This window comes from Carex rostrata, chromosome 32 (genome assembly GCF_964058835.1).
Source record: "Carex rostrata chromosome 32, lpCarRost1.2, whole genome shotgun sequence".
Taxonomy (NCBI): domain Eukaryota; kingdom Viridiplantae; phylum Streptophyta; class Magnoliopsida; order Poales; family Cyperaceae; genus Carex; species Carex rostrata.
In genome coordinates this window covers 3,001,375-3,022,883 of record NC_135949.1, presented here as the reverse complement: position 1 = coordinate 3,022,883, position 21,509 = coordinate 3,001,375, and the positions used below count along the sequence as shown (strand labels likewise).

The 21,509-nt window shown below is 32.8% G+C and overlaps 3 protein-coding genes and 1 pseudogene across 4 annotated transcripts; 3 read left to right on the top strand and 1 right to left on the bottom strand.

The window, feature by feature from the left end:
- Window positions 1–1,989: 1,989 nt before the first annotated feature.
- LOC144547902 (UDP-glucosyltransferase UGT13248-like) lies at window positions 1,990–19,492 on the top strand (annotated as a pseudogene). Its single transcript, XR_013509178.1, has 3 exons — window positions 1,990–2,709; window positions 3,967–4,771; window positions 19,416–19,492. The product of XR_013509178.1 is annotated as a UDP-glucosyltransferase UGT13248-like (transcript).
- Window positions 10,968–11,567, top strand: LOC144547796 (crocetin glucosyltransferase 2-like). Its single transcript, XM_078296488.1, has one exon. It carries the CDS (start codon window positions 10,968–10,970, stop codon window positions 11,565–11,567), a length of 600 nt encoding a protein of 199 aa, XP_078152614.1.
- On the top strand, window positions 17,103–19,492 carry LOC144547900 (UDP-glycosyltransferase 74F2-like). Its single transcript, XM_078296581.1, has 2 exons — window positions 17,103–17,878; window positions 18,641–19,492. The coding sequence occupies exons 1-2, from the start codon at window positions 17,231–17,233 to the stop codon at window positions 19,361–19,363; spliced, it is 1,371 nt and encodes a 456-aa protein (XP_078152707.1). The 5' UTR covers window positions 17,103–17,230; the 3' UTR covers window positions 19,364–19,492.
- A 703-nt stretch (window positions 19,493–20,195) lies between these two features.
- Window positions 20,196–21,029, bottom strand: LOC144547795 (PHD finger protein ALFIN-LIKE 7-like). Its single transcript, XM_078296487.1, has 4 exons — window positions 21,004–21,029; window positions 20,745–20,839; window positions 20,508–20,540; window positions 20,196–20,395 (listed from the first exon to the last, which is right to left on the bottom strand). Exons 1-4 carry the CDS (start codon window positions 21,027–21,029, stop codon window positions 20,196–20,198), a joined length of 354 nt encoding a protein of 117 aa, XP_078152613.1.
- Between the last annotated feature and the right edge of the window lie 480 nt (window positions 21,030–21,509).

Here is a 21,509-nt window from a genome sequence, read left to right as displayed (position 1 = left end):
CTTGATCACCTAGAATCCCGAATAAATATTTTTCTTCTTTTGAAATACAAATAATTTGAATGAAAAGTCATATTCTAATATATATTTGTTCTTCCAGATTTGGAATTGTTTACAATTAATGTGATCCAGGTATTACTAAGGGAAAGCAAAGTTTAAGCATTAATTTTCTCGGAGACAAAATGTACAAAGAAGCATGAATTGTATTTGCTGCAACGGATAATGATGTCTGGCTACTAGCTCTTGCTTCATACTCGTGTCTTAATTGCTTTGATTTGACAAAAAGTTCAAGTGATAATAAAAAAATTGTATTTGACGAATTTATTTCTGAAAAGTGAAGTTGTGTTTTCATATGATTTTGATTTCAATATTACTGAAGTTGTTTCAACTTTTGACAAATTTATTTTTGTCGCATGAATTTTAAGATTTATGAGAATGCATGTTATTTTCTGTACTCTCAACCTTCTTTGAATTGTTATAACTAAAGATTTAAATAGTGTTAATCGCGTCATAGTGGATAAAAAAATGACACTATATATGTTCATATAGCGTCGCTATAGCACCGTAACTTTTATGGTCCAAAAACACTATAATATCGCTATAATGTCACGAAAGTGTGCTATTTAGAACCCTGATTATGACTAATTTTTTCCTTAGGTACGTGGAAACTAATTGGCATGATTAATGATTTGCTAACAATTTATAAGGGTTGTTATAGACGTCGCAACGGCACCAACAATTCAGCCAATACAATTCTATGGAACAATTAAATTCAAGTGTATCTAAACCATTTAATCATTAATATTTACTTTCATGAATTAAGAAATATCCAGACAAATTTTATTTAACACTACAATATAGCAGTGTGGATAGGATTCTAGATAGGTTGCATTTAAAAAAAAAATAGCAGTGTGATAGAACACTACAATATAGCAGTGTGAATTTCATTTTTGTTTGTTATAGATAAAAAAATCGGCAATAGTTGGTTTACTTTTCTTTTCCAAAATACAATATCATGAAACCACAGTTCAAGATTATTTGTATACTAACATTCAAAAATGCCCAACCTTATTTTATTTTTCCAAAAGATATACATTTAAAAACATCTATTGAGAAATTAAAGTTTAATCAAACAATTTTACAAAAGAAGTCTGCTAACAATTGTCATTGGGATAATTTCGTCCTAGCTAGACTCAAGCCCATTAATTATATAATGATTTCTTACAAAAATGAAAGCATGTAAGATGCAACATGCAAGATTTTGAGAGAAAAAAATTGCCAAAAAAAAAAAAACAATTGAAGAAGTACCAAAATTTAATTTCTTAATGATGCAAAATGTTAAACCATTTATATTGGGTAGATGAGAAAAATTAGAAAAGAAAAAGATTCTTCTCTGTAGATATGGGGAAAAAATTCTGTTTCCTCAGCAAAAGTTTATTTGTCTCTAAGCGAATAGTTTGTAACTGTTACTGAGCGAAGCAAATTTGTATATTTCTAGTAAGATAGCCATTTTTTTCTGGATATGTAGCTAGCTTGCTTGATGGCCTCAACATAAGAAAAAATTGGTTAATATATATAGTTTATTTATGGGGGAATTTCACGTATACACTTCAAAAACTTCAATATTACGTATTTCTCTCTCATATGAGCATTTTATGCTTTTTAATAAAAGAGTAGACTAGATCTTTTATAAATTTAGAATGTATTTTAATATAGCAGACAATAAAATTGGTAAATATGTGAGTTTTTGAAGTCTAGAGGGAAAATATGTAATTTCAAAATTTAGAGGAGAAATTTGTAATATTGAAGTTTTTGAGGGTATACGTGAAATTCGCCCTTTATTTATTATCTTTGATAAAGATGTGACAATTCCTAGCGTAAGAATATTTCAAAAGGATGCCAATTCAAATTGAATTTCTCTTCCTTTTTTCACTGCTTCTCACTGGTTCACATCTGTCTTTGTATTAATCCTAGCCTCTCATCATATCATATCTACCAAGTGCAACCTCTCATAAGCACAGCTTATACATCTTTCAAAAGAGATCAGTGAATACTGAATAGTAATATAATGGCAGATGACAAAGATTTCCAAAAATGCCCCCATGCGCTTCTCCTGCCTTATCCAAGCCAAGGTCACATCAATCCAATACTCCAATTCGCTAAGCGGCTGGCCCACCACGGCCTCCGATCAACTTTAGCCGTCACCCAATCAGCTCTCGGCTCAACCGAACCAGATGTCGGCGCGGTTCACGTTGCAACGATTTCTGATGGCTTTGATAGAAGCGTAACGGAAGTTAGTTCGATTGAAGATTGGCTCAGCTCAAGTTGGTTGGTTCTAAAACACTTGAACAACTCATGGAGACAGAATCAACTGCCGGTCGACCGGTACATGTTGTCATCTATGACACGTTCATGCCATGGGCAGCTGATGTGGCGAGGCGGTTTGGTGCAGCAACGGCTGCATTTTTCACTCAATCATGTGCGGTCGACGCAGTTTATGGTCAAGTTTGGGAGGGAAAACTCGAGATGCCGGTTAGGGCAGGACCGGTTCAGTTGACCGGTTTGCCGATGCTTGAACTGGGGGAGTTGCCTTCGTTTATTCTTGAACCCGGTGTGTACCGGGCATATGTCGAAGTGTTGACCAAACAATTTTTGGAGCTGGATATGGCAGATGAGGTGCTGATCAATTCTTTCTATGAGCTAGAAACTGGGGTAACACACTAACACTTTCCTTTTTAACCTACTTTCATTTTTTTGACAAAGACAATTTTGGCAGATATATTTTAAATGTGTGATTTTTTAGACTACTATGCATATTGCTGATTGATCCCTACTATAAATTAATATAATCATTTTCAAAAGTTCAAATGGTCTTACATCGAAACTGTTCAACAATCAACATATAAATTAATATAATCATTTTCAAAGTTCAAATAGTCTTACATCTAAACTGTTCAACAATCAACATATATGATGGAAAAAAATTTAGTTAGCACCTCAATTAATTCAAATTAAATAACCAACCACTCAAATTAAATTCTAAATTTAAGTTTTTATCACCCACATGCTCCCAGTCCGCAGACTAAATTTTTTGATGCACGGACTGGAGAAGTGCACCAAACTTTCTTTTTAGCTCTGTTATAAATTATTTGAAATTTTAGACAATTTTTTTTCTATTCTCTGTATAATTTGTAGTATATATGAAATGTACGTTCATCGAATTGGAAATATAATTTCTAGCAATTTGTGCACCAACTTGGTACAAAACACTGCACAGATTGTGCGTATAATTTGTTGTAGTAATGTTTAGTCAAATTTAGTCCAAAATTTTATTTGTTAAACAAGTGTGTTTTATTTTCTACAATTTTACCGTCAAATTTTATGTGTGTATATAATTCTAAATACTACATAACAAAATAGAATGGAACAAAAAAATAAAATAGTCCAAAAATTTCAAACAATTCAGAATAAAACTAAAAAACAAAATTTAGTATGCATACTGAGGGTGCGCACCAAAATAAAAAATTCGTGTGCTTCCCTAGTCCGCGTGGGTGGTAAAAACTAAAATTTGGAGTTTTTAATTGTGGTTGTTTAATTTCAAATTTTGGAGGTGCTAACTAAAAAATTTCGGCATACATAATATCAATAAGAAAATGTACTTTTAGATTAAATTCTACCTTTTTTACTATTTCTTTTAGATAGATAAAAAATTGCGGATCTAAAAATTATAGACCATTCAAAAATAGTGATATTCTATCTATTTAAAATAATAATAAAAAGATTGTAAAAAATATAAAATAGCAAGTACATTTTTATATGAAGTATAACTGATTTAAATAATTATTTGAATTTTGAAAACAAATAGATTGAATATAATACCGTAGCCTCCTCAATTTTTAATCACAAACTTAATACCTGGAATAAAACACACTAATAGTAACTAGCTCATGGATAAAATGTTGTAAGCAGGAAGCAGACTACATGGCCTCTGTCTGGCGAGCGAAGACGATCGGCCCCACTGTGCCATCCTCATACGTAGACAAGCTCATTCCATCGGACACTTCTTATGGATTTCACATTTTCAAACCAGACACAGCTCCGTGCATGACCTGGCTTGACAACAAACCCGAAAAGTCGGTCGTGTACATTGCCATAGGCAGTCTATCATCCCTGGACCCGGTCCAAATGGCGGAGCTGGCTTACGGCCTTTTCAACAGTAATATACCTTTCCTTTGGGTAGTTAGATCCTCCGAGGTGAATAAACTACCCGAAGGTTTTACAGACAAGGCGAAGGAAAGAGGCCTTATAATTACATGGAGCCCACAATTGGATGTTCTTGCCCATCGGGCCATCGGGTGTTTTATGACGCACTGCGGATGGAACTCGACTATTGAGGCTCTAAGTATTGGTGTACCAATGGTGGCATTTCCTCAGTGGGCCGATCAACCGATGAATGCAAAATACGTGGAATGTGTATGGAAGGTTGGAGTAAGGACACGGCGAAACGGTGCCGGATTGGTGAGCAGAGAAGAGGTGGAGAGGTGTGTGAAAGAGGTGATGCAAGGAGAGAGATGTGAGGAGTACAGGAGAAATGCACAGAAATGGAGCAACAAGGCCAGAGAGGCCATGAAAGAGGGTGGTAGTTCCTTTGGAAATATTGTGGAGCTTGTTGCAAAGTTTAGTAACAATTGAAGTATTGAACCTTTATTTTTTTATTTTTTTTTATTTTCATGTTTGTTTTGTTTTGTTCAATTTTTATTTGAATTGGAGTTGAGTGAATTGGTCCTGTATTGTTGAAAGCAAAGGGTTTCAATTATAGACCTAAATAAATAAATGGAAAAAAAAGAAGGAAATGAGCATTTCAATTATAGAGGGAGGCACCAAGTATATAAGAACAATATTGATTTAAATTTTTAAAAAAATTGTAATACAAGCATATGCATGTATAGTTACTAGTATCATGCTCGTGCGTTGCAACGGATTATATTATAAGATAACATTAAAAAAATCTCATACAAAATAACATATTTTCATTATTATGTTTTGACAAAATGACAATAACATTTTTAAATGGCATATTAAATAGGGAGACGCGCGTGTTATTTTGATAGCAATAATTAGATCATTGAGAACATAAATTTTTTTTTCTAAATACGATTTTATCTTTCTTAAATGTTTTTTTTTAACTTCTAATTTAATACTGTTATAAATTAGGATATTAAATAGATCAACTAATTCTCTTTTAAGCAGTGTAACACAAATAGAACTTCTAATATATTTTATAGGATCGCCTTGTATGATATGTATTTCACCACTAAGATTTATTATTCTTCTTTATTTATTTTATAGTTATGATTATGTATAGAAAGAATCATATATTAAATTTATCTAGACAAAGAAATAACTTAGTAGCGATAAATATTGAATTATAAATAACAAATAGATATAGATATGTGAAGTTACAAATTAAAGCCTAAGTTGCAAAAGGAACTATCAAAATCGATGAACTAAAAGATTAAACTAAGTCATGGTTAATGCTAAATTAAAATTGACTTTGTAAATTTGAATATTTTTTGACCTTATTTCAAATTTATGTCAAGATTAATTTTCAGATTGCTTGTTTCTTGAGATTTCATTTCATAACAAATACTAAATGTAGATACATTAATGACTTAACTTTAATCAAATTAGTTTAACTGGTAAAAAAATTCACTCTCATGACAAATAAGGAACAAATGAAATAAGGAAACATAATTATATCACTAAATTGGAGAGGGAGAAATAAGGAATGAATGAAATAAGGAAACAAATTATATTGCTAAATTTCAGATTTATTTAATTCTAATTGTAATACATAGTGTGATGGCATGTGTGGCGAGTATGTTTTTAGTTAAATTTAGACTACTATACATGATTCAGATGTATTTAATCAAAAGAAAACATATTACGTAATTGGAGGGCTGGGATTAAATATGAAATTTCAACTTTCAATCGTAGCCGTTGGCAGATCGAACACCCAACGTGCTTAATAATTGAATATGTGTGTGTGTGTGTGTGTGTATTTTTCAAATTACAATCACGCTATTAAATCATTTCACAGATTGGTAGCACAAAGTCGTTTGTTGCACTTTCAAAGAAAGGACCCGCTATCAGCATCATAGGCAACTCGGTCAGCAGGAGATAATAAAAGATAACAACATAAATTAATACCTGATTTCATTGAATCTCTATGTGCTCGCTAACAAGTATAATATAGATAAAACTGATATTTTGGTTTATTTAACTTTCTTTTTCAACTATTAATTAAAGCCCAAGAAAAATATACATATATAGGAAACCTAACTATACACTTCAATTTTTCAAAAGAATTAATAAAAAATAAAGTACCAAGAAAGAACATGAAATAAACTAACAAAGGTAATTGATTATCTTAAAGAAATATTTGGTTTTATGTTGAAATTATATGATTTGAAAGTAATTAGAGGAATATATAAGAATTCATAAGAGAATATTAGTTGTGTTCATACAATAAGAATATATATATGGATTTGTTTATGTTTTAGAAATTAATAAATTCAATTTATGGGAAAGGAATTTATTTTTCTTTTTCTTAGAAAAATAGATGGAACCACATCAATAGTATGGTTCTAGTCGGTGCAAGTTTTTGGATCACAGATTTGTCTGAAAATTGTTGAACAAGTAGCAAGATAGAAGGCCTGCGATGCTGATCATAGCGGGCCCTTTTTTTAAATCGACAACACAATTTTTTGCTACTTCGTTAGTGGGAAGATTTAACAGAATAGTTATGGCTTCATGCAACGTATGAAACTTCGAACCATATATGCAGCACTATTCTGATTCTATAGTCTGTGTGTTGCATGAAGCGAAAACTGCTATGTTAAAATCTTTACCTCAAAATAATAAAACACTGATATAGAGCGATTGTAATTGATAAGTAGATCAAGAAACAACGAAAAGAATCATGCTCATATAAGGTACACAAAAAATGTGTATAGAAGAATAATTGAATATGTAGAATAAGTAATGTGTCCACAATAGATTGTGAAAGATAAATGAAAGGGAATGCAATAATGATCTTGTTAGAGAAGAATAGTAAGGAAACTGATTAAGGGTAATTGCGATTGAATATATAGCAACTATATGTGGACAGATTGATGAAAGACTTGACTAATTAGAATTCAATTATTAAACTAATGTATTTATTGCCATCTTGAATAGTCAGCGGATCCAATAATCAAGAGTGAATTGGAAGGAAAATATTTATTGCCATTTTGAATAATCAACGGGATGCAATAATCAAGAGTGAATTGGAAGGAAAATATTTATTGCCATTTTGAATAATCAACGGGATGCAATAATCAAGAGTGAATTGGAAGAAAAATATTTATTGCCATTTTGAATAATCAACGAGATGCAAAAATTATTATATATACTTGCCAGTTTACACAAAAATTATGTAAAAGTGTTTCATAAAAATCATAATATCTATTTTAACAAAGCTCGTGTTACCTATTCATTTATATTAGAAATGAAAAATAAACGAATTCTGCAAATTGAGATTTAATTGTTTACCTCTAGCAGAATTCTTAGAACGGAACAGTCAAATCAAATAAATTTTGTTTACCCTCTAGTAAGAAAATTGATTAAGGGCAATTGTAATTAATTGCGACTATATGTGGACAGATTGATGAAAAGCTTGACTAATCATAATGCAATAATTAAACTGATGTATTTATTGCCATCTTGAATAATCAACGGGATGCAACAATCAAGAGTGAATTATTGGAAGGAAAATATTTATTGCTATTTTGAATTGTCAACGCGATATTGCAATAACTAAGATTTATTATCCTTCTTTATTTATTTTATATAGTTATGATTATGTATAAGAAGAATCATATATTAAATTTATCTAGACAAAGAAATAACTTAGCAGCAATAAATATTGAATTATAAATAACAGATAGATATAAATATGTGAAGTTACAAATTAAAGCCTAAGTTGCAAAAGGCACTATCAAAATCTATGAACTAAAAGATTAAACTAAGTCATGGTTAATGCTAAATTAAACTTGACTTTGTAAATTTGAATATTTGTTGACCTTATTTCAAATTTATGTCAAGATTAATTTTCAGATTGCTTGTTTCTTGTGAATTCATTTCATAACAAATACTAAATACAGATATATTAATGACTTAACTTTAATCAAATTAGTTTAACTAGTAAAAAAATTCACTCTCATGACAAATAAGGAATAAATGAAATAAGGAAATATAATTATATTGCTAAATTGGAGAGAGAAATAAGGAAACAAATTATATTGCTAAATTTCAGATTTATTTAATTTTAATTGTAATACATAGTGTGATGGCATGTGTAATGAGTATGTTTTTAGTTAAATTTAGACTTCTACATATGATTCAGATGTATTTAATCAAAAGAAGACGTATTACGTAATTGGAGGATTGAGATTAAATCTGAAATTTCAACTTTCAATCGTAGCCGTTGGCGGATCGGACACCCAACGTGCTTAGAATGGAGATATACAGTTATATTTTATTCATTAATTACTAACTGTAGCATGTATCTGTTCCATTTTTATTGATTAGTAATTCTGGCGGGGACATTTATCTCAATTATAATAACGCAAACAAATAAGTTGAAAACAGAAGAAAACAGGCGCACTATTATGACAACATTATGACTATTATTTGGGCCAGGCCAGGCCCACTTTATTTTCTTGTCCATTTTGTGTTTCCTTCAAGTTTTCCTGGCTTCATTTGTTTTTCTTCCCCTTTCAATTTTTCCATTACCCTTTTAGCTGGTACCTGTTCATTGGTTTGGTTTAGTCGGTTTTGAATGAATCAAATTAGTTCGGACTAAATGGTACAATTCTTTCAGTTTAATGGTTCAGTTCGGTTTGTTATTTAAAACCGAATTATAACTTCAGTTCAGTTTGAAAATTTTCAAAACCGAAATAACCGAACCGACTAAACTTTTATATATTATAAATTTGGTCCGGACCACCCCGGTTTATTCCTTAATCACTTTAAATACTTCGGTTTATTTCTTTCTTATTATCCCAGTTTATTTCTTAATATACTTCGGTTTATTATAAATCAATTGTTTTAAATAAAAAATTACTTTTACTATCTTTTTAGATGAATAGAAAATTACTTGATCTAAAAATTATAGACCATTAAAAAATTGTGATTTATCTATCTAAAAATTAAAAAAATATGAAAAATTTGTAAAATATAGTATGTAACTATATTTTCATATAAAGGTAATGTTCAATTTTATTTAAATTATTTAAATTTTAAAAAGAAATATACTGATTCATGTGGACCAATCCGTGTTATATATGCATAATAGGTACGACATCCTCCTCCTTTTTTAATTACTAAACTTGACATATCAAATAAAATATAAAACACCTTGTAGTAATTAATTTCTTTTATCAAACACATTTAGCTCCAGGACTCAAATTTAAGCAGGGAGCAAAACACATGGCTTTTGTCTAGTGAGCGAATATGATTGGCCCTAGGGGTGTCAATGGGTACGGTACGAGTCGGGTGGAGACATTTTCATACCCATACCCATTAAAATTGACCTTACCCATACCCTACCCATACTCATTAAAAATTGATCTTACCCTGCCCTACCCTTACCCATTAATATTATCGGGTAACGAAACGGTAGCGGGTGAATAACGGACAATACTAGTATAATAATTAGTTTTATTATATTTTACAAATTAAACATCAAAAACTCATTCATTTTAACACATATATAATTGCATTTCTAATAAAAAATAAAATAAATGTGCAATTAATTCCAACTGAATTATTTTTTATAAAGAATAAAAATTCAAAAACACGAATATACATTTAAGTGGGTTGGAAATTGAATTAAATATGCATTTAAGTGGGTTAGAAATTGAATTAAATATACATTAAAGTGGGTTGGAAATTGAATTGAATATATATTTGGATTTTATAATTACCCTATAGGGTAATGGGTACGAAATAGTCATTACCCATACTCTTACTCATTTATTTAACGAAAAAAAATTCTTACTCATACCCAATAAGCTAATGAAAAAAAAAATTATCCATACCCGCCTTATCGAATACGATACGGGTCGGGTAATTAAATGGCTAAAAAGGGACCATTGACACCCCTAATTGGCCTCGCCGTTCCATCCTCGTATCTAGACAACCTTATTCCATCTGACGCTTCTTATATATGGATTTCACGTTTCCAAATCCGACACGGCTCCGTGCATGGCCTGGCTTCACACTAAACCTACAAAGTACAAACTCAATTGTGTACATTTCCATAGGCAGTCTATCTTCCCTGGACCCTGTCCGAATGGCGAATTCGCATCCCCTCAGGTTACCTGACTGAGTACAATTAAATCGGACGGCCCAATTAAGTTTGGGTTTTTTAACTTGGCACGAATTTCAAAGCACAAATAATACTGTCCCCTCCATTCCGAACAGACACTGGCTGATATTAAATCTGGGCCGTCCGTTTCAATTTTTTCAAGTCAGGTACCTGGGAGAATACGTGTCTGTTCAAATGGCCGAACTGGCCTACGGTCTTTTCAATAGCAATATATCTTTCCTTTGGCAGTTTACTCTTTTTTTTTGAATTTTTTTACTGTTTACAAGTATTTTACAAAAAAAAAATTTCAAATAATTTTGAACCACTGCAAAACAATAGTTTTGTAAAAAAAATTAAAAAATATATAAAATTTAATTTTCAAAGACATTTTAATATAGATATCATGTTAAACGATTTGGATTTGGATTGACTGACTGTATAGACTTTAAAAATGTAAAAACTGATTTGATAGCCCCCCCCCCCCCCCCCCCCCCCCCCCCCCCCCCCACTAATAGTAACTAGCTCATGGATAAAATTTTGTAAACAGGAAGCAGATTACATGGCCTCTGTCTGGCGAGCGAAGACGATCGGCCCCACCGTGCCATCCTCATACGTAGACAACCTCATTCCATCGGACACTTCTTATGGATTTCACATTTTCAAACCAGACACAGCTCCGTGCATGACCTGGCTTGACAACAAACCCGAAAAGTCGGTCGTGTACATTGCCATAGGCAGTCTGTCATCCCTGGACCCGGTCCAAATGGCCGAGCTGGCTTACGGCCTTTTCAACAGTAATATACCTTTTCTTTGGGTAGTTAGGTCCTCGGAGGCGAATAAATTACCTGAAGGTTTTACAGACGAGGTGAAGGAAAGAGGCCTTATAATTACATGGAGCCCACAATTGGATGTTCTGGCCCATCGGGCCATCGGGTGTTTTCTGACGCACTGCGGATGGAACTCGACTATTGAGGCTCTAAGTATTGGTGTACCAATGGTGGCATTTCCTCAGTGGGCCGACCAACCGATGAATGCAAAATACGTGGAATGTGTATGGAAGGTTGGAGTAAGGACACGGCGAAACGGTGCCGGATTGGTGAGCAGAGAAGAGGTGGAGAGGTGTGTGAAAGAGGTGATGCAAGCAAACTCAAGATTATAGACGTACATACAAACACAGCAGTCCCAGAGGAAGGCACTAAGAATATAACATTATTTGTAACATTATTCGGAGCTTATTGAAAACGCAAGCAAACTCAAGATATGACTATTATTTAAAATAAGTCCAAACATAATTGAATTCTGCACAGTTATTCTAAATTCTTTTAATTAATGAAGTCCAGTAATAGACAACATTATGAATTTATTATACGGATCGTTCGGCCTAGGCCCACTATTATGATAACATCATGACTTTGCTATTTGGGCCAGTTTGGTTAAGGCCCAATTTATTTTTCTTTTTGTCCATTTTGTGTTTCCTTCAAGTTCCCATGGCTTCCTAATTTGTTTTTATTCCCCTTCTCATGGAGAACACTCAATTGCAATGTTAGCAGAATTTTGTTTAGTATTTTACTTGTTGGGTTTAAAATTACGTTTAAACTGCATGCACCTTGTTAAAGAATTTAATCTATTATTTTATTGTTCAATTTTCTCCATTTTAATTTTAAACCGTAATTCAAAATAAATCATCTTTTGTATGCAAGTTCAGGAAGGAAACTACTTTGCATGATCAATGATTTGCTAACAATTGATGAGGTTGTGATAGGATCAGTTGCAAAGGATTTGCTAACAATTGATTTGCTAACAATTGATGAGTTTATGTATTGTAAGATTTCAAATTTCAAATTGAAATCCTTTATAATATTAAATAAAATAGAAGACCTATCTAAAAAAAAAAAAAAAATGGTGTAGCGTTTCTTTTGTATGGTTCTACTTGTAGCATTTCCAAAGCAAATGTTTTCAGACAATTGGATTGACCGCTACCAATAGATTAGTGAGATTTGACATACAAATTAAGCTTTGACCGAGACCAATTGGTGCCAATTTTTTCTTTCATTGGTAGAAATAAAAGAAAAATTCCATCCATACCATCAATCTCCGCAAATTTTAGTTTCTACCAGAACTACTGAATATTTTAGCGCTCAAAATGGTTCTTAGATTTCAACCTGCCGAAAAATTAAGAGGTACTGTTATAATTCCAAATTTGCGAAATTTTTCAACGGTTGAAATCTTAGTAATGATAAATCCGGTATTTTTTTTTAAAATGATAACATATATTGAAATTTTAGTTATGGGTGAATTTCTTTCTTGTTTGTTATAGATAAAAAAAATTTGGCAATAGTTGGTTTACTTTTCTTCTCCAAAATACATTGTCACGAAACCACAGTTCAAGACTTTTCGCATACTAACATTCAAAAATGCCCAACCTTATTTTATTTTTCCAAAAGATATACATTTAAAAATATCTATGAGAAAGTTTAATTAAACAATTTTACAAAAGAAGTTTGCTAACAATTGCCATTGGGGATAATTTCGTCCTAGACTCAAGCCCATTAATTATATGATGATTTGTTGCAAAAATGAAAGCATGTAAGATGCAACATATATGTAAGATTTTGAGAGAATAAAATTGCCAAAGAAAAAAAAAGTTGAAGACAATACCAAAATTTAATTTACTAATGATGCAAAATGTTAAACCATTTATATTGGGTAGATGAGCAAAATTAGAAAAGAAAAATATTATTTTCTATAGATTTGGGAAAAAAGTTATGTTTTCTCAGCAAAAGTTTATTTGTCTCTGGGGCGTGTTCGGATGACAAAAATTTAGTGGGAATCAATGGGGTCGAGACGATATTTCAACGTTATTTTCCAACAGCGTTCGGAGGTCTATTTTTTTTGCCATCCGTTCTCGCGGTTTCTTTCCCAACCGTTCCCACCACAGTGTTAAAAGATGGAAAAAAAATAATGAAGTCGGTCGTTCTCAGTTCTCTACCTCTATTTCTCCTTCAGCGATAAAAAAAAGTTGCGAGAAGCTATAGCGAAAAAATTAACTTCTCAGCCAAAGAAAAGATGAAAAAAAATTAGCAACGAAAATGAAGATGAAGAACTTCTCCAACGAAGGTAAACACAACAAATTGATCTCACTACCCAGTTGAGCCGCCTTGCACGCGTTGTAGCATTTTATTGAACAAATTTCAATCTCCAATGTCATTCAAAATTAGATGCTAATTTTTCTCTCTGCTTTGTGGCATTTCATCGAACATCTTGCATGCCTACCTAGTTGGCATTTTATCATTTATTTGTTTCCTAGAAAACATTGTAGTTTTCATTGTCAATAAAAATTTTCATGCCACCTTTGAAAAATGTGAAAAGTACCACAATTAGCTCTCAAAATGAGAAATAACATCATACATAGATGCATGTATACAATTGCCCTGCATGTACCAGTACTTGAAAATTGATAAACTGACCTCCTTATATAAAAAAATTGATCGGCACAAATTGGCAAGGTTTACTTAAGGATACAATTATGTTATATTTCACCATTGTGTTTTATTGCATTTGACTAAAAGGTCAATTTGTTGATTACTAGTTCATTTTTTTTAAAAGAGAATGTACTGATGCGGTACCAGTACACTTCGAGCTGATTTTGGTCTCACCTTTTGAAACTTCAGGCACTGTTCCAGTGGTGCGTGGCCTAGATAATAAGGGATGGAAATTCTATCTTTTTGGTACGACAAGTGGCACGAGAATAGTTGGAGAAGACCATCTGACGGACTTTTGAGACCTCGAACTCCTATCCTTAGATGATGCCTTGCCAACTATCATGGAGCTGCAGCCCTCTCTGAACAGTGTGCCGATTCTAAGCTCTGGTCAAGATTCATTGATATGGAAATAGGGCCTGTCGGGTTGATACACGGCCAAGCACGCATACGATGTCATGCTAACAGGTGGTAAGGTAAAAATGGGTTTTTTTTTCAAGCTTTGGGAAACTAAATGTCCCAGAACAACAAAAATATTTGCATACTTACTGCTAAGGGGTAGAACACTGACGCAAGATGTATTGAGAAAGAGAAAAATTCAGTGTCACCTTGGTTATGTATTGTGTAGCACTTGCCCGATCGAGTCGGTGTTACGTACATTTAGTCTTTTTATGTCCATATGTGGTTCATGTATGGTGGCTGGTCTCATATAAGCTGGGTTCAAATCTTTAAACCTGCTGGTAGTGTGGAGCACGTATGCAGCTGATGCATATGCAATACAATTTATTTTAATATAATTTGCTTTGTTTTTCAAGTAAGGTCAAGTTGGTCTTTTAAACATATGGTTGGGTGATCCAAGGTAGTTTGACAGTCATAACATAGCATATGAATTGAATGTCTGATTGAAAGTTTCATGTTATCCGGTACCACTGGTATGAGGTCCGGTACTATCGGCTTTGGAGAACCAGCAGGCATGAACTCTGGTAAGAAATCATGGACTGGTACAGACTACGGTACCACTGGTAGGTATTCTGGAGCTGACCTCAAGTGCATTCAAGCTAGATTGAGCAGAAGTGAAGCAATAAAATCATTTGTTACGTGTTACAATTTTAAATTTCTTTTCCTGAGACTCTTTTCATATTTCTTTTTATTTACATTTATTTCTATAGCTAAAGGTGTAATATGCTAAATTTATATGTATTACTATGAATTGCGTTTCAAGTACTGATTTTTATTTCATGCACTTATGTTTAAGATAATAGGATATTTCAAAAGTGACAGAGTTCAGTTTACTTGGAATATACTTTTATGTCACATTTAATAATTTGGATTTTGAAGTTATTGTTATATTAGAGGCAATCTTATTTGTATATTCAAAGTGATAATTGTTTTTTCGGCAAGTAAAAATGATCCATATTTTTCATTTCTTGAGCTAAATGTGTATATGGAAGTGGAATGAGAAGTGGCATGAGAATTATTGAGCTATTTTCTTATGCTTCATACGTACATGTAGAGGTGTTTGAATTTTTCCAAAGTTTAGATCGATTAATTAATCTTTATCCTATTTTTTTTTTCCAACCACCCAATTTTCATAAATACAATTGCTATTTTCGGAGCATTGAATGCAAAGAAAATAGCATATTCATTTCATTAGACACTTCTTATTTAATTATAAAAATAATTTTATATTTTATAAAATAAAAATTAATAAGTAATGTAATTATTTGATTTTTTATTTAGTTACATTATTGATAATTTTATAAATAAAAAAATTGTATAATATCATATATTTTTAGAAAGAAAAATTAAATTTCCTACAACTAATCCCACGGTACAACCGAACACCCATTCAATCCATTCCTATAATAATTCCTGCGAGTACGTATGGGTTCCTACAAATAAAAAAGTGGATTCCCGAACCCATACAATCCCATCCCGCATAATCCCGTGACAAACGAATAGTTTGTGACTGTTACTGAGCGAAGCAAATTTGTATATTTCTGGTAAGGAAAGCCATTTTTTTCTGGGTATGTAGCTAGCCCATTAGCTAGCTTGCTTGATGGCCTCAACATAAGAAAAAGTTGGTTCATATAGTTTATTTATTATTTTTGATAAAGATGTGATTTGAAGTTCCAATTTCCAGGATACGAATATTTTAAAAAGATCATGATAATTGTCTTTGCACCTCTATCTTCTATTTATTTCCGCACTTAACTTTCATAACTGTCTTGGGAACTACAAAAATTTCAGCACTAATTTTTTTTGTAAAGTATTAATATCCATGCACATAAGTATTTATACCTAAAAAGAAGTATTTATACTTATAAAATAAATGATTTTTTCATAAATAATTCTCTCTCCAACCAAATCTCAAATTACATGATGGGACCATACACGTTTTTAGAGGTGAGTTTTTTTTTTCTTCATTCAATCTCGTCAACATTTCTGACGATCTATAAGGAATTTTATAAATCTAAAACCACGAGCGTCTTTTACGTAATTTTTTCTTTCAAATGAGATCAACGATGACATACTTTCGAGCTCGTCGTCACACAAGTATTTATAAATATACTTGAAAGTATTTTTTACATATGACACTAACTGACATATGAAAATATTAATATAAAATATTACAAGTATTTATACTTATACACTAGAATATTTATATCTATGTAAAAAAATACTTGAATAATCACTTCGTATACGTATATCATGATAAATTTTTTTGTATGGATAAATAATTAGTAGGAACCATAGTATAACCTCTAAATAATTATCACCTTCTTTATTTAACATGGACCCTCTAATTTTAGAAGTGTTTAAATACTTAGCGGAAAACCCGCATACAATCTTATTATAGCTGTGGAGATATAAGGGAATAGAAGTGTGAAACTAAATATTATTCATTTTAAAAGGATGTGTTGAAGCACAAAGGAATTGCTCAAACTCAGCTACATCTAATCACTGATGCATAACGGCACCTCTGTTTTATTCTTCTAGAACCTCCTTATTTTCCTTGTTTGTTAGTATGACTCACGCTGTTAACTCAACTAGGGTCAATAATGTAATCAGGGGTTAGAAATATCTCAAGGCTATATATCTGAGATAACATATAACTTTACTCTTTGAGAAAGATTAAATACAAAAACTCTTCTCCAGTTATTTCTTGCATGTTTCATTACTTTAGAGGGTGCAAATTCAAATTTCTCTTCCTTTTCTCACTGGATCACATCTGTCTTTGTATAAATCCTAGCCTCTCATCATATTTACCAAATGCAACCCCTCATAAAGCCACAAGCACACCTTATACATCATTCAAGAGAGATCAGTGAATAGTGATATAATGGCAGATGATAAAGATTTCCGAAAATGCCCCCATGCGCTTCTCCTGCCTTATCCAAGCCAAGGTCACATCAATCCAATGCTCCAATTCGCCAAGCGGCTGGCCCACCACGGCCTCCGATCAACTTTAGCCGTCACCCAATCAGTTCTCGGCTCAACCGAACCAGATGTCGGTGCAGTTCACATTGCAACGATTTCTGATGGCTTCGATAAAAGTGTAACAGAAGTTACTTCGGTCGAAGATTACTTGGCTCAGCTCAAGTTGGTTGGTTCTAAAACACTTGAACAACTCATGGAGACAGAATCAACTGCCGGTCGACCGGTACATGTTGTCATCTATGACACATTCATGCCATGGGGAGCTGATGTGGCGAGGCGGTTTGGTGCAGCCACAGCTGCATTTTTCACTCAATCATGTGCGGTCGACGCAGTTTATGGTCAACTTTGGGAGGGAAAACTCGAGATGCCGGTTCGGGCAGGGCCGGTTCAGTTGACCGGTTTGCCGATGCTTGAACTGGGGGAGTTGCCTTCGTTTATTCTTGAACCCGGTGTGTACCCGGCATATTTCGAATTGTTGACCAAACAATTTTTGGATCTGGACAAGGCAGATGAGGTGCTGATCAATTCTTTCTATGAGCTAGAAACTGGGGTAACACACTAACACTTTCCTATTCAACCTACTTTCATTTTTTATGACAAAGACAATTTTGGCAGATATATTTTAAATGTGTGATTTTTTAAGGGCAAGGTTATGGTACTATGCATAGTGCTGATTGGTCCCTACCAAAAATTAATATAATCATTTTTAAAGTTCAAATAGTCTATATATTTCAAATGTTCAACAATTAACATACATGATCTCTCTATAAGAAAATGTTCTTGTAGATCAAATTTTATATTTTTTTTTTTACTATTTCTTTTAGATAGATAAAAAAGTTGCTTCATCTAAAAATCATAGACTATTCAAAAATAGTGATATTCTACCTATCTAAAAAAAATTAAATAATTAAAAAATATAAAATAGTAAGTACATTTTCATATGAAGATCATGTATAACTAGGGTTTTAAATAGCTTGTTATAGCTTTTTCAGACCTCAAAAGTTATAGTGCTATTAATCGCTTTTCTTTTATAATGATTCTAAATAGCTAGCTATGATTGTGCTATAGTTTTTTCGGACCTTAAAAGTTATAGCGCTATAATCGCTATTTAGAACCTTGTGTATAACTGATCTAATTGATTATTTAAATTTTGAAAACAAAGATATTGGTCCATGAACCAATATTAGCCCTATGCATAGTACCATAGCCTCATCATTTTTTGATCACAAACTTAATATCTGAAATAAAACACACTAATAGTAAATTTCATTTATGAAACACATATAGCTCATGGATAAAATTTTGTAAGCAGGAAGCAGATTACATGGCCTCTGTCTGGCGAGCGAAGACGATCGGCCCCACCGTGCCATCCTCATACGTAGACAAGCTCATTCCATCGGACACTTCTTATGGATTTCACATTTTCAAACCAGACACAGCTCCGTGCATGACCTGGCTTGACAACAAACCCGAAAAGTCGGTCGTGTACATTGCCATAGGCAGTCTATCATCCCTGGACCCGGTCCAAATGACCGAGCTGGCTTACGGCCTTTTCAACAGTAATATACCTTTCCTTTGGGTAGTTAGATCCTCCGAGGCGAATAAACTACCCGAAGGTTTTACAGACAAGGCGAAGGAAAGAGGCCTTATAATTACATGGAGCCCACAATTGGATGTTCTGGCCCATCGGGCCATCGGGTGCTTTCTGACGCACTGCGGATGGAACTCAACTATTGAGGCTCTAAGTATTGGGGTACCAATGGTGGCATTTTCTCAGTGGGCTGATCAACCGATGAATGCAAAATACGTGGAATGTGTATGGAAGGTTGGAGTAAGGACACGGCGAAACGGTGCCGGATTGTTGAGCAGAGAAGAGGTGGAGAGGTGTGTGAAAGAGGTGATGCAAGGAGAGAGATGTGAGGAGTACAGGAGAAATGCACAGAAATGGAGCAACAAGGCCAGAGAGGCCATGAAAGAGGGTGGTAGTTCCTTTGGAAATATTGTGGAGCTTGTTTCAAAGTTTAGTAAGAATTGAACCTTTTATTTTCATGTTTTGTTCAATTTTTATTTGAATTGGACTTTATCAGGAGGAAATTAGTCATGTATTGTTCAAAGCAAAGGGTTTCAATTTTAGACCTAAATAAATAAATGGAAAAACTGAAAATGTGCATTTCAATTATAGACGTACATACAAACACAGCAGTCAGCACTAAGAATACAACATTATTTGTAACATTATTGGGAGCTTGTTGAAAACACAAACAACTCAAGATGACTATTATTTAAAATAAGTCCAAACATAATTGAATTCTGCACAGTTATTCTAAATTCTTGTAATCACGTCCAATAATAGACAACATTATGACTTTATTATACGGATCGTTCGGCCCAGGCCCATTATCATGATTTGTCACACACAGTTTACCAACTGCGCATGAAAGGTGAATGCCTATCTTTGATATTGATAGGTAAGGCATACATGATTCCTTCATTTTATACTTATTTATAAGCCTTTTATATGGTTACTAATTGTATTTGAGTCCTTTTTTTTTCTGATGAAAGAGCATACCAAAATTTGATGGTTAACAATTTGAGATATTGAATGAAACTAATGTGTTAAAATGTAACATTTCTTTTCTTATAATACTAATGATAATCAAGTAAGCATTAGAATCCTGGTTATGACTAATTTTTTCCTTAGGCACATTATTTCATTATGCTTATTAGCTTACTTGTTTTTCATTATGCTTATTAGCTTACTTGTTTGTAAGTACGAGGAAACTAATTGGCATGATTAATGATTTGCTAACAATTTATAAGGGTTGTTGTAAACGTTGCAACGGCACCAACAATTCAGCCAATACAATTCAGCCATCACTGTGCACTGCAACAGAGGAAGCCCATGCTTCTTTGGTCATTTTATTTCGAAGAAAATTAATTCCTGAAATTGGCTTTGGCTCAAGAATGCCTAGCTTTGGCTCAGGAATGCTCAATGGACTCTCCCAGTCAAACGCCTTTACTACCCATGTAGTATTTGTGAGCCCAAAAAGACACAAACTTTCCTTCACTGATATTAATTAAAATAGTAAACTCCACTTATATCATTGTTTTTCACAAATAGCTACATGCATGCAAATTTTTGTAGAAGTCGTTGCATAATAAATTCAAATAACACTCACCTGGATCACATTCATTGTAAACAACTTCCAAATCTGCAAGAACAAATATATATTTAAATAAAATGTTAATTAAAATTACCATTATAACCACAATACTTGATAGCAACAATACTGCAAAAGATGATTGATTTCAAATTAAAGGTATCTTCAGTGCTATGCCCCTAAATTCAAGTACAATAAGAATACACCACAAACTAAGTTTACAAAAAAAAAATGGGCAGTCAACGAAAAATATACCTTTCATCAGAGCGTTCAAAATGCCAATACGCCTTGCATTGATATTATTGAAAACCTCCTTGACTTTGTCAGATGCACTTGGGTCTAACTTCACCCTACAAACAATTTAGATAGAAAATGGAAGAGATGAAGTACGTACGGTACAGCTTATTCAAAGCCACATAGGGAAGGGAAAAAGAATATTCTGTTCTACACTGTTGTTACAGATCTAAGAAATTGAGTATAAATAGAGTGAAGTTAGTCAGGAAGATCTTTGTGCCTTTTGGAAGAAGGGAGAGACGCCATGCATGTATGAAAATGGTGGAGAGAGAGAGAGAGACTTAAAGATATTTGATATGATTTAGGAACTTACAAACACAAAGAAATTAAAACTGGTAAAATAAAATTATTTTTTTATTTTATTAATTCTAGTGTTATATTTATAGTTTTTCCTATTATTGGATAAGCTATTGTAGCCATAATTCCATTCCACTAGCTAGTTTGTATTGCTTAGTTTAGTTTAATGTGACCTAAAATTAGAAAAGTGCAACCTACAAAATAATAATTCTGTGATGTCGCATAGTTTATTAATTGTTATTATAATGTGTTGAAGTTACATCACCGACTTTGAATGGATTCTCCAGTAAAAGCCCGAAAAAGGCCCAACCAAATTTGTTCTGGATTATTGAAGAAACTACTTAATCGACTCTTATGTTGGTAATGAAGAAGCTTCTAGAAAAATGCTAATTTAATATTTATCTACACCGGTCTATGAATTCAGCAGTA

What these genes read in the sequence shown, in the direction of transcription:
- LOC144547796 (XM_078296488.1), top strand. Translation starts at nt 10,968, where the DNA reads ATGGCCTCTGTCTGGCGAGCGAAGACGATCGGCCCCACCGTGCCATCC.
- LOC144547900 (XM_078296581.1), top strand. Translation starts at nt 17,231, where the DNA reads ATGGCAGATGATAAAGATTTCCGAAAATGCCCCCATGCGCTTCTCCTG. An exon ending in TCTATGAGCTAGAAACTGGG is followed by an intron (nt 17,879 to 18,640) that starts GTAACACACTAA and finishes TTTTGTAAGCAG; the next exon opens with GAAGCAGATTACATGGCCTC.
- LOC144547795 (XM_078296487.1), bottom strand. Translation starts at nt 21,029, where the DNA reads ATGGCGTCTCTCCCTTCTTCCAAAAG. An exon ending in TTTGAACGCTCTGATGAAAG is followed by an intron (nt 20,541 to 20,744) that starts GTATATTTTTCG and finishes TTGTTCTTGCAG; the next exon opens with ATTTGGAAGTTGTTTACAAT. An exon ending in TTACAATGAATGTGATCCAG is followed by an intron (nt 20,396 to 20,507) that starts GTGAGTGTTATT and finishes AATTAATATCAG; the next exon opens with TGAAGGAAAGTTTGTGTCTT.